Source organism: Chelonia mydas, chromosome 8 (assembly GCF_015237465.2).
Source record: "Chelonia mydas isolate rCheMyd1 chromosome 8, rCheMyd1.pri.v2, whole genome shotgun sequence".
Lineage (NCBI taxonomy): Eukaryota > Metazoa > Chordata > Testudines > Cheloniidae > Chelonia > Chelonia mydas.
Genome location: NC_057854.1, coordinates 12144490 through 12159308, shown reverse-complemented (window position 1 = coordinate 12159308; position 14819 = coordinate 12144490). Strand labels below are relative to the sequence as shown.

Sequence of the window (14819 nt, the reverse complement as noted above, 5' to 3'; positions counted from 1 at the left end):
CAAATACAAACTCTGGCAATGCAATACTTTCCTTATTCATTTAAGTTTAATATTCCAAAAATACATTGTTCGGAACACTGTAAAATAGTAGCTTACTTTTACTGCCAAAGCATCTAAAAGTGCTTCATGGGCTAAACAACTGATAATATATCTGCATGAAACAGCAGTTGTTCAACTGTAGCCCTGAGCAAGAGTTTAGGGTAGTAAGTCAAAACAAATGCTTGTCCCAGCTGAATCTAAAGAAAATTAAACCACGTGGAATTACCTAAATTGGTATTTTGCCATTTAGTACCTCTACTCCTACACAAAGGTCCCTGGGCTACAACCAGCCCTTTATGGTTAGATGCTGAGAATATAGTCAGAGGTGTATTAACAGAAGAAAGCTATTAGACAGACTTTTTTCATTAATTTCCCGTCCCTGGGCAGTAATTATTCCACACCCTGAAGGACAGAGGCACACAGAGTGGCAGATTTGGGAAGGATTGACTGTTGATTTTGGTAACAATCTGAGGATTTCCCCCGTGCAAGTCAATTCTGTAGTTGTCCTCATAGTGACAGTCACACGCTATTGCTGCCGGAGCCTCAAATATTAAGCATGGGGGTGAGTGTGTATGTGTGTGAGATCCTTTCTGTAGAGAACTGTTGGTGTTCAGATGAGAGCGCTACCCTGTGTCTGGTGGGGGGAAGCGGGACCAGTCACCACTAGCAGTGTGTGTGTGTGGAGGGGGGGCAGTGAGCACAGCTAGGTGCCCTGTGTCTGATCGGGGGAGCGCTAGGGTTGCCACCTCTCGGGCACACAAACTGGGCTGTCACAATGACCTTAGCCCCTAGAGCAGGGCGTTCTCAAACTGGGGGTTGGGTCCCCTCAGGGGGTTGTGAGCTTATGTGGGGGTGGGGCTCACGAGCTGCCAGCTTCCACTCCAAACCCCGCTTTGCCTCCAGCATTTCTAATGGTGTTACATATATTAAAAGGTGTCGATCGTTGATAAGGGGGGGTCGCACTCAGAGGCTTGCGATGGGAAAGGGGTCACCAGTACCAACGTTTGAGAATCACGGCCCTAGAGCCCCGGGCAACGTGGGCTGAGCCCCCGGACGGGGCAGACACCTCAGCCGCGCGACACTCCTGGGAGCCCCTGGACAGGCGCCAACGCCAGGCAGCTCTGACTTCGCCCTCTTGCTGGCCGCGCCGCGCACCGCGCCAGGCGAAGCGCTGGAGCAGGCCCGGCGCGCGGCCGGGCGGTTGGACCGGCGACCCGCGCGCCAGGGGCCTGTCTTCCCCCTGCCGGCGGGTGGGGGCGTTCGCGGTGTCTGCGCCTCTGCTGTGCCGCCTCCTCCTCGGGCCGGGCGCCCGCGGGGAGCCGTGTTCGCCGCCGCAGGCAGGTGGCTGCTCTGACTCTAACCACCGCGGGCCCGCCCCTCAGCGGCGTGGTGCACCCAGGCAGCGTCACCGCTCCCTCCGGCTACCTCGCTGGGGAGAGCGGCTGCGACACGCCTCCCCTCACGCTCCTTCTGTGTGTGGTCATCTCGAGGCCGGAGCCGCCATCTTTACTGTGGGCATCAGGTCCGGAAAGGCGCGCAGTTGGCGAGGCCGACCGACGGGATGTGGCTCCCAGTTCCTTTGGCCTCTGCCCTCATCCAAGATGGCGCTTCTTGCTTCAGCAGTTGGAGGCGGTTCTAGCAGGGCGGCGGGGGTTACGCCTGCGCACTGGGCGTGAGGGAGCTGGAGAGGCCAGGCAGGCCTCATTGTTTTGTGAGGGGGCGGAGACGCTTGTGCTGTGTCTGCTGCGGATGGAGCCGGAGGCGCTGGCCGCGGTGGATGGCGGCGGGGCCAGGTCGGCTCCTGGCCCCATGGGGGTCCCCGCAGTGCTCTCCGTGTCGCAGCGCCGGGCCGAGCTCCGGCGGAGGAAGCTGCTGATGAATTCGGAGGAGAGGATCAACCGAATCATGGGCTTCCACCGGCCGGGCGGGGTGAAGGGTAAGAGGCGGGGAGGTATTGGGGGGCGAAGGTGAGGCCGGGTGTCGCTCAGCCCTAGCCCGACGGGAGGCCAGCGGTCAGGGGCTGTGGCCTCCACGAAGACCTCGAGGAAGGGGCTGGGGGCAGGCAAGAGGAAGAGGTTGCTGGGGGGACCCCCCCCCCCGCCATCGAAGGGGGCCAGGCTGGGCTGGAGATTGCTGGGGATACTCCTGCCATTTAAAAGGGGGCAGGGGAGATAAGGCCAGCATCGGTTGGAGGCTGTGTTTGGCCCCATAGCTTTGGGGGTATATGACACCCCCGCTCGTCTCCTCCCCAGGCTGAAGCAGCGGCTATGCTTTTGTTACCTTGCTTCTAGGCAAGGCGAGGGGCTCAGGGCACGTACAGTGATGGCATCTTCCTCCTCTCCGGGAGCAGGGAAAACACTCTTCCCCACCAAGGTGGGTGGGGGCATGACTGTGCTTTCGGTGGTGGGGCTTTTCTGTGGCAGTTACGTCCTCACTCCTCTTCTGCTCATGCTGCTACGTGATGCTAGCAAACTCTCACCCATAAATACTGCGGAGATTGCAGGAGTCCACTTCGCTGTGCAGAAACACACCTCGGCGCAGCATACAAATGCGTGTGTGATTTCCCTCAGTGGATGAGGGGTGGTATCTGGAGATCTTTTCACTGACCTCGGCATTGTCTGCCCTCAGTAAAATAGTTCAGGTGACTTCTGCACACTCCATCTTACTGTGTTATTGAGATTTGTTGCTTGTGGCCATATTCTTTTCTTCCATGTTTCATATATTTGGAATCATATTAAACTTCTTTTCAGGGCCCTTTAGTGTATTAGGGTTGTTATTATATATATAAAGCACCATAGATCTAAATAGCTCTGTAGACACGTAAAACAAGGTGTGTGTGTGTGTCCTCCTCCTGCCCCCTAAAAAATAATTTACAGTTGAAGGGTCTGATCCTGCAAACACTCTATGCACAGAATTGCCATGGACTTTAATGGAATTTTCTGCTTTTACTAGGAGTAGGCAGGATTGTGTCCTGTTGTGTTGATTGGGGGTTCCTTGGGGCCAACAAAGGAATGCTAATAAAACTCTTTTTCACTGTTCACACTTAATCTGTTTAATGTTGTGTTTGGGGTTTTGTGTGAAATTATCACTGGTTTACTCCCCTTATGTTATACCAATAAAATAAAAACCAGCAGGATCTTATTAAAGGGGAAAAGGCAAAATGCCACATTTATTGTGAATACAGAAAGAATCATAGTAAGCAGGTTTCAGAGTAGCAGCTGTGTTAGTCTGTATTCGCAAAAAGAAAAGGAGTACTAGTGGCACCTTAGAGACTAACCAATTTATTTGAGAATAAGCTTTCTTGAGCTACAGCTCACTTTCCTTTTCATAGTAAGCAGTTAGTTATAGCTATAACATTCCATTCAGTTTCATATTTATTCACACATTCATTCATACACACACACAGGTTCTGCAAGGTTGTTGTCACAGTTACCAGCCTTAGAGTTGCTCATGTCAAGCCACTGGCCAGGTGGCCTGGACATGAGGAGGGAGCAGGGCCTTGTCAGATGCTCATCTGATGCTCCTGGAAGTTGGTTTGCAAAATCAGACCCCAAAGTTCTCACTTTCTAGAGTCCATTTTTATAGGAATTTATTCCTGTGCCAGTCTATGGGAATTGCTTCATCATGCTGTTGCTGAATCAATCAGCAGATAGCATATTCCTGACGGCTCCGTGCTGCCAGATGTTATCTTGTTCTTTGGTTCTCCCATCGTTGAGGCTGTTGGATGGATTCCAGTCTGCCCTCTGGGGGTCCTCTGGTTATTTCCACTTCTTCAGCCGATGGACACTGGATTCTTAGGCTGGCACCTCCCTGATCATTCAGTTATTATCCACACCAAGCATCCATCCACATACATCCTCTATCTCTATTTTAATCACAGTTATTAACAAAGCGAGATGAATACAACAAAAGGGTGCGGAGCCTCTGGGTGCTGTTTCTGTTACAGAGTATTGCTTTGACACTCTCTCTGTGTGAGGAGTGGTTGTTACAAAGAATTGCTTTGAGAACAGACTCTTAGAAATACTAACACAATTAGCAGCTTGCAAGTTTCACACATAGAGGGAGAGAAACAGTACCAAAAACCAAGAGACCTCTTAATTAGTAATACCCTGGAATTTAAAGTATGGGGAATCAAACTCATTTGTGATTTTTAATACAGAACTTCTTTAATATGGTCCAACAATAATAGCCACCATCTCAATCTTTTAAATATTTTATTAAAGACACAGAAAAACAAAAACAGTTAAAGCGTTTGAAATGTAAAGTTGTAAGTAAGGCTTTCATGTTAACAATATTCTTTATTTCCTCTGCCTTTATACGGGGTAACCCTTGCTTGACAGTTTTGCAGATGGCATTAAAGAAGGTAGCAGATGTAGTACAGACAATTGAAGAACGCTGCCCAAGTGTCAGCACAGGCAGAGAGTCACAGTTTATGATCAGATCAGAACCCTGGAGTCCTTTCTCCCAGTTTCCAGCTCTCATAACTAGACATGCTACTATTTTTCTCCAATATTTTATTTCTCCACAAATTTGTTCTCATTTTGATGACTCTCATAGTTGTATGGAAGGTATTAAACATTTCTTTCCAACTTTTCTGTGTTATAGTTGTTTTAGTTAAATTTAAAGATGAAATAAAACAATGTCTGGAAATATTTAAAGCATTTTTAACTTGATCTGAGCTAGCTCCTATAGTAATTCATCAACAATGAGTGAAGTCACAACATTTTCTGGAAAAATAGATTACATATGACCAATTGCATATTTGTAGTGGAATTTTGGAAGAGACTAAAAGACCAGTAAAGAGTGAGCTTTCAGATTTTAATATGCAAGAGTGGCCATAAACAGTGAGTCAGTTTGTTTTGATTATGAAAAATACTTCTCTTAAAGGTTTGTTTTTCCTGGTTTAATACCCATGACTGGAATATTCTTTTATTGCATTTTCTCTTTCCCCACCAACTGAAAGGTCATTGTCCTCATTTAGCACTCTGCAGCTCCGCAATTGAACTACATCTTGCCTTGTTTCCTTCCATACCTTCTAGGTTGCATATGGCCCTTAATGCTCCTTCTGTCTGCTTCGCTTACTCTGAATTCTATGCCTTTTTTACACTGCTCTCTTTACTTGAAATAACCTCTTGCTTCCTGTGTTCCAGATGTCATTCTTCAAATCCTTCCTCAGTCCCAGTGCTTTTACTTGGTTTTTCATTGCTGAGTGACTGTGACTCTGCTTGTGCTGACACTTGGGCTGCATTCTTCAATTGTCTGTACATTTGCTACAGTTTTTATAAAAAGAAAAGGAGTACTTGTGGCACCTTAGAGACTAACCAATTTATTTGAGCATAAGCTGTTGTGAGCTACAGCTCGCTTCATCGGATGCATACTGTGGAAAGTGTAGAAGATCTTTTTATACACACAAAGCATGAAAAAATGGGTGATAGCTTTAGATAAGCTATTACCAGCAGGAGAGTGGGGTGGGGGGAGAGAAAACCTTTTGTAGTGGTAAACACCCATTTTTTCATGCTTTGTGTGTATAAAAAGATCTTCTACGCTTTCCACAGTATGCATCCGATGAAGTGAGCTGTAGCTCACGAAAGCTTATGCTCAAATAAATTGGCTAGTCTCTAAGGTGCCACAAGTACTCCTTTTCTTTTTGCGAATACAGACTAACACGGCTGTTACTCTGAAACCAGTTTTTATAAACTCTTTATTGCTGGGTTTTAATGTGTATTTTTTGTTTTAGAAAGTGTCATATGAACCCATGGAAGTCAGTATGGTGGTAGAGGGGAGTCATTGAGCTCCTTAGAGCCCATTGCAAGTGTATATATAAAAAGTAAAAATATGGATCTGATGAAGTCACTGTCAAGATAACAGATTTTTGTCTTGATGCTGAAGTTGGCTTCATGCTGTGCTCTTTATTGTTCTCCACAAGGAGACATGGTGTAATGGTCTGAGCATAGAAGAAAGAGTCAGGAACGCCTGAATTCTAGTCCTAGCTCTAACACAGAGGTCTTCTGTTGTTTAGGGCAAGTCACTTAACAACTGCCTCAGTTTCTCTGTCTGTAAAATGGGACTGCTGATAGTCACTCATTTATTTCTCAGGGGGTTTAGGAAGATTAGTTAATTACTGTTTATAAAATGCTGTGGAGAAAAGCTTTAACGTGTTTATCAGTTGTAAAGCTGTGGTTTCACAGAAGTGATTTAATACATCAACTTGATGCCCAAAATCCAGCAGTCTGAGAGGCTGATCTAAATATTCAGTGGGAATTACATGCTTCATGTTTTGTTTCTCCTCTTCAGGTGATGAAAGTCACACAGATTCAAAACTTCAACATGAGCAAGATAAATCGAACTCCCTCCCTGTTCCTGCAGTTTCAAAGCGAATTGTGCTTGGTGATTCTGTCTGTAATTTGGCAGGAACATCTGACCACACAAGTGGCATTATAGAGCTCAAGGGAGATAAAAAGGACTTGTTCAGTAAAACTCCCGAGCTTGGTAATGATGGTACCAGTGAGCTCCGGCATCGTAGCAGAGGGGATCTGGCATCAGAAGCTTCACAGAGAACACCTCGACATGGATTAGATCAATACTTATCAAGATTTGATGAAGCTATGAAGCTAAGAAACCATCTGATGAATGAGAAGCCTAGTCAAGAGAATGGGAATGCAGTGGAGGAATTTGATTCTTTTCGCATTTTCAGATTGGTGGGATGTGCGCTTCTTGCCGTAGGAGTTAGGGCTTTTGTGTGCAAGTACTTGGTGAGTTAAGAAAAATATTTGTTGCTGCAAATCCCACATTAGTTCTCTTCTAGAGGTAACATGAAATTCATCATGGCCCTTGTCTGTAGATGGTGAGTAGATGAGTAGGGAACTTTTTCTCTTGGCTCAATCTTATATAAGCCATGAGCAGTCATTACGTTCTTGAGGCAGGCAATCATCTCGGAACCTGCACTGTCTGGGTAATGCAGCCACTAAGTAGCAGTTGAGAGAAGTGCAAACTATAACCTCATCTCCTATGGACTAAGAACATTAGCACCAGAATGCTTCATCTGCCTGTGTTTTCAGCTGGAATCTCATCTAGAAGTATGTAGCTAGCACAAAGTACCATCTTCTCAGTAATTAGGTTGACTTTAGACAGCACTGATGTTGTAACTATGGCAGCAGTCTTTGGTATTCTGTAAGGCCTCCTATGTCTATCTCCTTTCAGGGTCAGGGCCTAAGAGAATGATGCAGATATTCCTCCTTAGTGGTTAAATTTATCTATTTAGGCCACCAGTGTTCATAAAAATGGTTATTTTCTATAAATGATTTTGCAGTGTAGTAACTGAAATTTTATTACACATAAATGGCATTTTCCTTGGAAGAATAAGGTAATGTGATTCCTCAATTATCCTTGTTTGTCTAACTAATTTTCATGTTTTCTCTTCAATCTTCACAGTCAATATTTGCTCCATTTCTTACTCTACAACTTGCATATATGGGACTGTCCAAATATTTTCCAAAGGTAAGATCAGTACACAGAAAAGATTAATTTAAAATATTTTTAATTTAAACTTTTGTGAGAATGGTTTAGAATGGGCCCAGCTAGTACAGAATGTACTTTACAAACAGGATTAAGTGACTAATTGATGTATCAATATGACCCCCTTTCATTTTAATATTGTGAAATGAAAGACACCTATTATTGTGGATTAATGCACTAGCCTTTAAATTGTCAGGACCTTCATTCAAATCCTGTTAAACCCTCAAGTGAAAATGAGTTTTATTGTCTTGTTCTTGTGCCTAGTGAACATTTAGTCATAGCACCATTGGAAATATCTGGTCAAGAGAGAACGTTAGTTCTTCTTTTGTGTTATGAAGCATTTACCTTTCATCCATGCAGTACTTATCTGCGGTCACTGTTGTGTGGTTTCATCCACAGATGATGTGCGTGAGATGTTTGAGCTAACAGAATTCTTCCCCTCAGTGTGAACTGAACCTTAGTCCTTCATTTTCAAGGTCACTGAATTCACTTACTAATAACTGTTTAAATGTAGGGCAAAAGTCAAGGTGGAAGACTTTGAAATGTGAGGATTTATTTACATGCCTGCCTTCCTGTTCATCAATAGGAAACTGTATCCCTTGCTTTATATATCTATATTGGTTAATTACAATGAAGTGACTGCTTAGCTGATGTCTTTGTCAGCCTACATGGTAAAGGAAGGTCGACTAATACTTGATCCATAGTTTAAAATTCTAAAGTTCCTTTTCAAAGGAATAGTAGATTAACTATAGACCATAGGAATAAATGAGTGGTTGGGCTTTCCTAGGTAGGTGTATAATTGAAAACAGTGGACTTTCAAGAAGTCATTCTAAACTTATCTGCAGAAAACACCAGACAATGTACTAAGGGGATCCATCCTGGATTAGACCACCTGGACTCGATCACCCATTAGATTTATTTAGCTCTAGTTTCCATTATTCTAAATTCAGTTATTTAGCTGTAGTATTTTAGGATGTGACTTTTTTGAATTTGAAAATAATATGCTTGCTGGCAACATTTATCCTTCATTGTATATGTTGCAATGATACAGTACTTTAAACCACAGGCCTGTCTGTCCATCTCTGGGCTAACAAGGTGGAAAGTACAGCTTTCCTGGCACGTTTTGAGAGGAGATGGCCAAACTCCTTTCCCTCATTTTAAATATATTATAATGATTAATCTTGTGTGTGCTAATTGCTTAGTAAATAATGACTAATATTTGCTTACCCAGGTCATTCCGCTATCAGTGTCTGTTTTTGTTGCTTTGTAAAAATACTGGGATACCTTGAGTATAAGACTCTGTGTTTAAATGTTCATAAATGGCTTGTCGCACCTTAGAGACTAACCAATTTATTTGAGCATAAGCTTGGTTAGTCTCTAAGGTGCCACAAGTACTCCTTTTCTTTTTGCGAATACAGACTAACACGGCTGTTACTCTGAAACCTGTCATAAATGGCTTGATTTACCTATACTGTAAAATAGTAAGTTGCAATACTAAACTGTAATAGATCACAACATTTTGAAATTTTACACAACTTAATGTTGCTGTCCCAAAAATGAATTTCAGTATAAAATGCCAAACAGACATCTCTTCTAGATTTTAGGACCCTTGACAAATAACTTAAACCACAACTTGTAACACAGTGAATAGCCAATTCACCCATCAGAAGAACAGCAGTCATGAAACATTCCCACCTCAGCTCCTACAAAAACCTTAACCTTACGGTCTCAGCCTTTTCCTATTGCCCATTCTAAGAGATGGAATTGTCAAAGCCTCTTAATGGTCAACAGATTCAAACTATTTCAGACCACTGAGAAGGGAGTGAATTTGAAGGTCATCATGGCCCTTCTTGAGAGAGCTCTGCAGCAGTTCCGTTTAGAAAACTGATGGAGCACCAGTGTGATCACCTGTGCTGATGATATCTGAAGCAGTATTGCATGGAGAGAGAAGTGCAATGCCATTTGTGGCTTATTAGGTCAAAACCAACATCTTGAACTTGACCCAGAAACCAGCCTGATAGGCAGTGTATGTGTGTTCATGGAGGGAGAAGCTGCTTAGCAAGTAAGCTGCTGCATTCTATACTAGTTGTTTCCAAATGCATTTAAGATATAGCCCTAAATAGAGCGCACTGTCATAATCTATTTTAGAGATGATAAAGGCATTGATTAGAGTAGCAGGGTTGCATCAAGAGATGGTTACACTCTCCTAACCAGAAAAAGATGGAAAAAAGCAGTTTTGATCATCACTGCTAGAATTATCCAGAAGCAACTGTTAATATAACAAGACTACAGATTGCACACTTGAGTGACAACCAGTGGGGACAAACAATCTGATTAGTCTTTGTTATAGTTCCTGGCTTCTTGCCCCAGCTGGTCATTACCTCAGTTTTTATATCCTTGAGCTTTAACTTGCTTGCTCTCCTCATGCCCCAGTCTCAATCAGACACAGAAAGATGCTTGATTGCACTATGGATTGGATGAAGTGAAAATACAAAGTGGGTATTGTCAGGATACTTTATTTATAAAAAAAAAAAAAAAAAAAAAAATCACTCCATGTCTCCTTGCTAGCTGTCCTTACAATCTATGCATAGTGGAAACCTGCGGCATCCCACATGAGATCATCCTCAGGGCAGAAAAGCACCCTCCCAAAACTGCTCACTGGGATCTCTGAGAGAAAAGAATAAAACAATTATGTAGCAGTCCCAGCTACTCTTGCTGGAGTCCACATGTGGGGTCAGGTTTTAAACTAAATAATTTTTTGGCATTAGAAGAGGATCGAGATCTCAGATTCCCAGAACGGTGTGATCAAATTGATCTTAACTCAGTAATACAGGTGAAGACAGTCCCAGCCCTGAAGAGTTTACAGTTCAAAATAAGCATGACACAGCAAGTGAGCTTCCACTCTTCCCTTGTCAGTCTTTGGGAGATATAATATCCATGGTCTGTAGAAAGATGAGAGAAGATTGTATCCTCCGTAGCAGTCAGTACATTGTGGCATTTACTGCTAAAGCTGAGTCTTGCTGTCTGGACTTGCTGCCACAGGATTAGCACACAGTGGCAGTTTGAGAATAGAAAACAGTTGGATGACGTGAAATGAAAAGATAAATGAAAGCCTCCCAGACTTAGAGCAGATCTGCACTAGAAACTTTTGCTGGTAAAGTAATGTCAGTTAGGGATATAATATCTTTGATATTTTTATAATGGCAAAAGTCCTAGTGTAGATGCAGCTATACTGGCAAAAAAGTGCTTTTGCCAGTGTAGTTTATATAGGGAACTGTTATAAGCTATACCAGTAAAAGCACTTTTTTTTCCACTAAAAGCTATGTCTGTGCTAGGAGGGTTTGCCAGCATAGCTAAACTAACTCAGACTTCCCTATTTTCCACGGTGGTTTGGGAGACTATTGGAGCCATCTCAGCATGAATCTGCTGCAAGGACAATAAGAGAGAAATGTTCAGAATCCTAGAGCACAATTGCAGAGAATGGATACAAGACTTCACGGGGGATAAAATGTATATTGTCTATACTGACCATTCAAGCAAATAAACATGCTAAAAATATTCAAGTATTGGCTTAAAGGTAGGCGTGTTGCTTTAAGAAGAACTGGATTGTGACAGATTAAATAATTTAGTAATCACTGTTTTTGTTTTTTGATGTTTAGAGTGAAAAGAAGATGAAAACTACGGTATTAACTGCTGCTCTTTTACTGTCAGGAATCCCTGCAGAAGTGATTAGTCGCTCCATGGATACCTATAGCAAAATGGGAGACATTTTCACAGATCTCTGTGTTTATTTCTTTACTTTTATCTTCTGCCATGAACTGCTTGTTTTTTTTGGTTCTGAAGTGCTGTGATAGCTGTAGAACTCGATACAGTAGTTACACAAAAGTTTTCCGTTCTGTATTCCTATAATATCGCTGGGTATGCCACACAGGTTTATACCTTATTTAATTCTTACCTATTCAAATGCTTGAAAGCGGTTAAATCCACTCATATATGAATGGAAGAACAGGGTCCCAGGTCTGGGGTTGTATTAGTACAGTTTATTCAATTTCTAATGTGGAGATTAGGGTGCAAGTGTCAGTGATCTATATCATTTGCTGTTTAGTTAGATATTCTTTTAACTGTACCCACAAGTATCACTTACATTGTGTCACTTTCTTGTTGACTCGGTAGTGTGAGGACACAACAGAACTGGTGTGCTCTCAACAGAACTATTTATACATTGTGACAGGACTTACCTAAAGAATGCTCTCTGTGTATTACTTCTGCTTTTTAAAATTTAAATAAAATAAAATGTACCCATACATTCTGTTGTTCAAACTCTGAATGTTGAACAAAAATAGCCTCAGCCCACAAGCCTGCTGCAGTTTGGTGATGCACCACCTCATTGTCTTGCTCTCAGTTGAAGTCCTCATCCTCTCTGTGCATAAGTTATTTGTTATAGCCAGGACTGATTTCAAGTGAGGAAACCGGAGCAAAACAACTAAGCAAAAAAATCCTGTTGTCTTACAAATGTCATTCTTAAAGAAGTAAGAAGACATAGTTAGAAACTATGCTAATCTCATAATGTTTCCCTGAGCATTTGGCAGCTCTCTAATCCTAGTAATTATCCTAACCTTAGTTTTACCCATGCTTTCATCTTGACCCCGATTTACTGTTCTCTCTAGAGGGTTCACTTTATATAGTGAAAGCAGCACTCAAGAAGCCTGAGTCTAAAGCAGTTGCTTCATATTTATTAAAAATGTCTGGGCTGTTTTGGTCAACCATTAGTTAAGCAGGGGACTACATGTTTTGACTATGTATATCTTTTCTGTATTTCTCTACTTGTGTTTATTACTAAAGACATTTGCATGTAAACAGAATCTTAATTGCATGCGAGTTCTGCTCCGCTGCTTAATACTGCTACTGCTCAACAGCCTAACAGAACCTTTGGCTGGCATTCAGCAGAGCTGTCTATATGTTGACTGACTTGCTTATTCCTTTGTTCTATGTGTTGGTTTGAAACCCCTCCAAATAAATCACAGTAGCCAGGCTTATTTAGATCTGAAGTACTGAAACAGGTAATGGAAAAACATTTTCTTATCGCCACGTTGTTTTGAGTTTATTTCCACATGAAGGGGGAAAGTGGTACCTGTTATGGAGCACGTGTAAAACCAGACAGGAGGGATTTAGGAGGCTGCCAAGGCAGATAAATCCTATTCTCTCTCTAGGGGGAAGTGAGCTAGCTGTAGTTCTTCTTTCAATCCCACAGAAATGTGACACATTGAGAGGAAGGAATGGGCTATCTGAAGTGTTATCCCAGCTAGCCACCCCTTCACACTGGCCATCGTCAATGATTTCTGCTGCATCTGAACTTGGTGTTACCTCCACCATGTAGCTTGTCTTTTTACTACAAGCTACATGGTGAAATAGGCCAATATCAGTTTTTCAATTTGGAGAGGATCAATAATTTTATTGGTGCTTGTCTAAAGTGATAGTTTTGCTTCTTAATAAAAAAAAAAAATCTGACTATAGTTGCTAAAGTAAACAAGACTGTGCTTTCTGCCTAATCTTTCTCAACTAAAATTACCTGCATTATAATTTTAATTCTGCATTTCTCAGCCAATTGTTAGACCTATGTCTGTGGCATGAAAAAGAATCGTGTGTTCTGATTCTACACTACATTCAGTTCTCTTGCACTACCATTGTTTTTGTTGACCAGCCAATTGTATACATTTAGGGCTAGATTGTAAACTATTCTGATTTAGACCTGATAGCACAAATGCAGTTTGCAGTGATAGTGTAGCTGTGTTGATCCCAGGATATTAGAGAGAGACAAAGTGGGTGAGGTAATAACTTTTACTGGACCAACTTCTGTTGGTGAAAGAGACAAGCTTTCAAGCTACACAGAGCCTCTTTCACCAACAGAAGTTGGTCCAGTTAAAGATATTACCTCATCCACCTTGTCTCAGCACAAATATAGACATGTTAAAAGGTTCAGTCAACAGATTCAGATAAGAGCTTTTCAAACCATCGTTGAAACGTAAATAATGAGTCTGCTCAAAAAAGATACGTGACCTAACTTTCAGGATTATATCGCACATAAATGAGTATTGCAGAAATGCAATATATTAGTCCTATGGAGGGTCTAAAAACGCTTAATTTCTCATTATTCCTGACGAATATTTCAGCTTTTAAGAATGGTTTAATTGTAATTAGTTAAGCCTAGAAAAACATCTTGACATACAGATATTTTTTCTGCACTCTACTCCTTTTGCATTCCTATAACTGGGAAATGACTAAGCCAGATTTTTTTCATAGGTGGCAGAAGAAATATTACTCTGAGGTTTAACATGGAAATTTTGACTCTGAAAAGAATACTTTTGTCAGACGTATAATGCTGCTGAAGATAGCGTGTGCATATAACCCTCCTCTCTGCTGTAATGAATGAATGAAGTATAGGGCTGATAGGGCAAATGTTCATAAAGTTGAATTCATCCTTGACCAAGCAATGAAAGAATTTCATCTCTATGATCTCATTTTCTCTGTTCATGTACAATATTCTAATTATTTCTACACTGGTTGTTTTCTACTAAATTTATTAAAGTTATGCTTGTTACCACGTTCTCTTATGGTTTGACTGTGCTTGGGAAGCCAACCTTTTTTATTAATAGAGATCTCATGCTTTGTTAATGTTCTGGACAAGTTGCCAGTTCCACAGGGAACATCAAAAAAGGGCTACATTTCACTGTCCTGTATTAGTAAACAGTTTGATTTGAGCACAGGACTAAGAGCTGGAAATTCCTTAGTTGTAATCCCAGTTCAGATGCTGACTCCCTCTGTTGCTTTCAATGAGTATTTGAACACCCGCCTCAGTGTTGTGTTTTATTTTCCCCTTTCTACAAAGCTGTACTTCTTCAGGTATCCAAATGACATTAAGTCCCCAGAAGATAGTAACTACTTGCCTGTGTAACACTTTGAAGGGGGGAAGTTCATGGTTACTTACGGGGTATTGTAAGTTAATAATATATTATGTTTGTAAAGATTAAAAGAACTATATAAATGCTAAGTATTGTTTGGGGTTAATTACTGTACATAAACTGCATATGTGTTAAAATTACAGCACATGAAGTTAGTACACTGATTACTGAATAAACCTCAAAATTGGTGGTCATATGCATATACATTTATTTTTTTTTAATCTGAATTGATTGCATGTGAAAATTGTTCAGTTTGATTACCTAAATTTGAATTCCATCTCAATGTATAGATGTTTGGGTACTCTG

The 14819-nt window shown here is 41.7% G+C and overlaps 2 protein-coding genes across 2 annotated transcripts in view; both read left to right on the top strand.

The window, feature by feature from the left end:
* The first annotated feature begins 1025 nt into the window (after positions 1-1025).
* On the top strand, positions 1026-11881 carry CAMLG (calcium modulating ligand). The gene is made up of 4 exons (XM_027825472.3): positions 1026-1975; positions 6334-6791; positions 7471-7536; positions 11214-11881. Exons 1-4 carry the CDS (start codon positions 1789-1791, stop codon positions 11403-11405), a joined length of 903 nt encoding a protein of 300 aa, XP_027681273.2. The 5' UTR covers positions 1026-1788; the 3' UTR covers positions 11406-11881.
* The window catches only part of DDX46 (DEAD-box helicase 46), a 51244-nt gene continuing 39708 nt past the window's right edge, over positions 3284-14819 (top strand). Inside the window, exons 1-3 of the mRNA XM_043521385.1 lie at positions 3284-3290; positions 4837-4842; positions 13329-13335. Coding sequence (XP_043377320.1) covers position 4842; positions 13329-13335 — 8 coding nt within the window. The 5' untranslated portion in view covers positions 3284-3290; positions 4837-4841. The remainder of the gene's footprint in view (positions 3291-4836; positions 4843-13328; positions 13336-14819) is intronic.

What these genes read in the sequence shown, in the direction of transcription:
- CAMLG (XM_027825472.3), top strand. Translation starts at nt 1,789, where the DNA reads ATGGAGCCGGAGGCGCTGGCCGCGGTGGATGGCGGCGGGGCCAGGTCG. An exon ending in CTTTTGTGTGCAAGTACTTG is followed by an intron (nt 6,792 to 7,470) that starts GTGAGTTAAGAA and finishes CAATCTTCACAG; the next exon opens with TCAATATTTGCTCCATTTCT. An exon ending in TGTCCAAATATTTTCCAAAG is followed by an intron (nt 7,537 to 11,213) that starts GTAAGATCAGTA and finishes TTTGATGTTTAG; the next exon opens with AGTGAAAAGAAGATGAAAAC.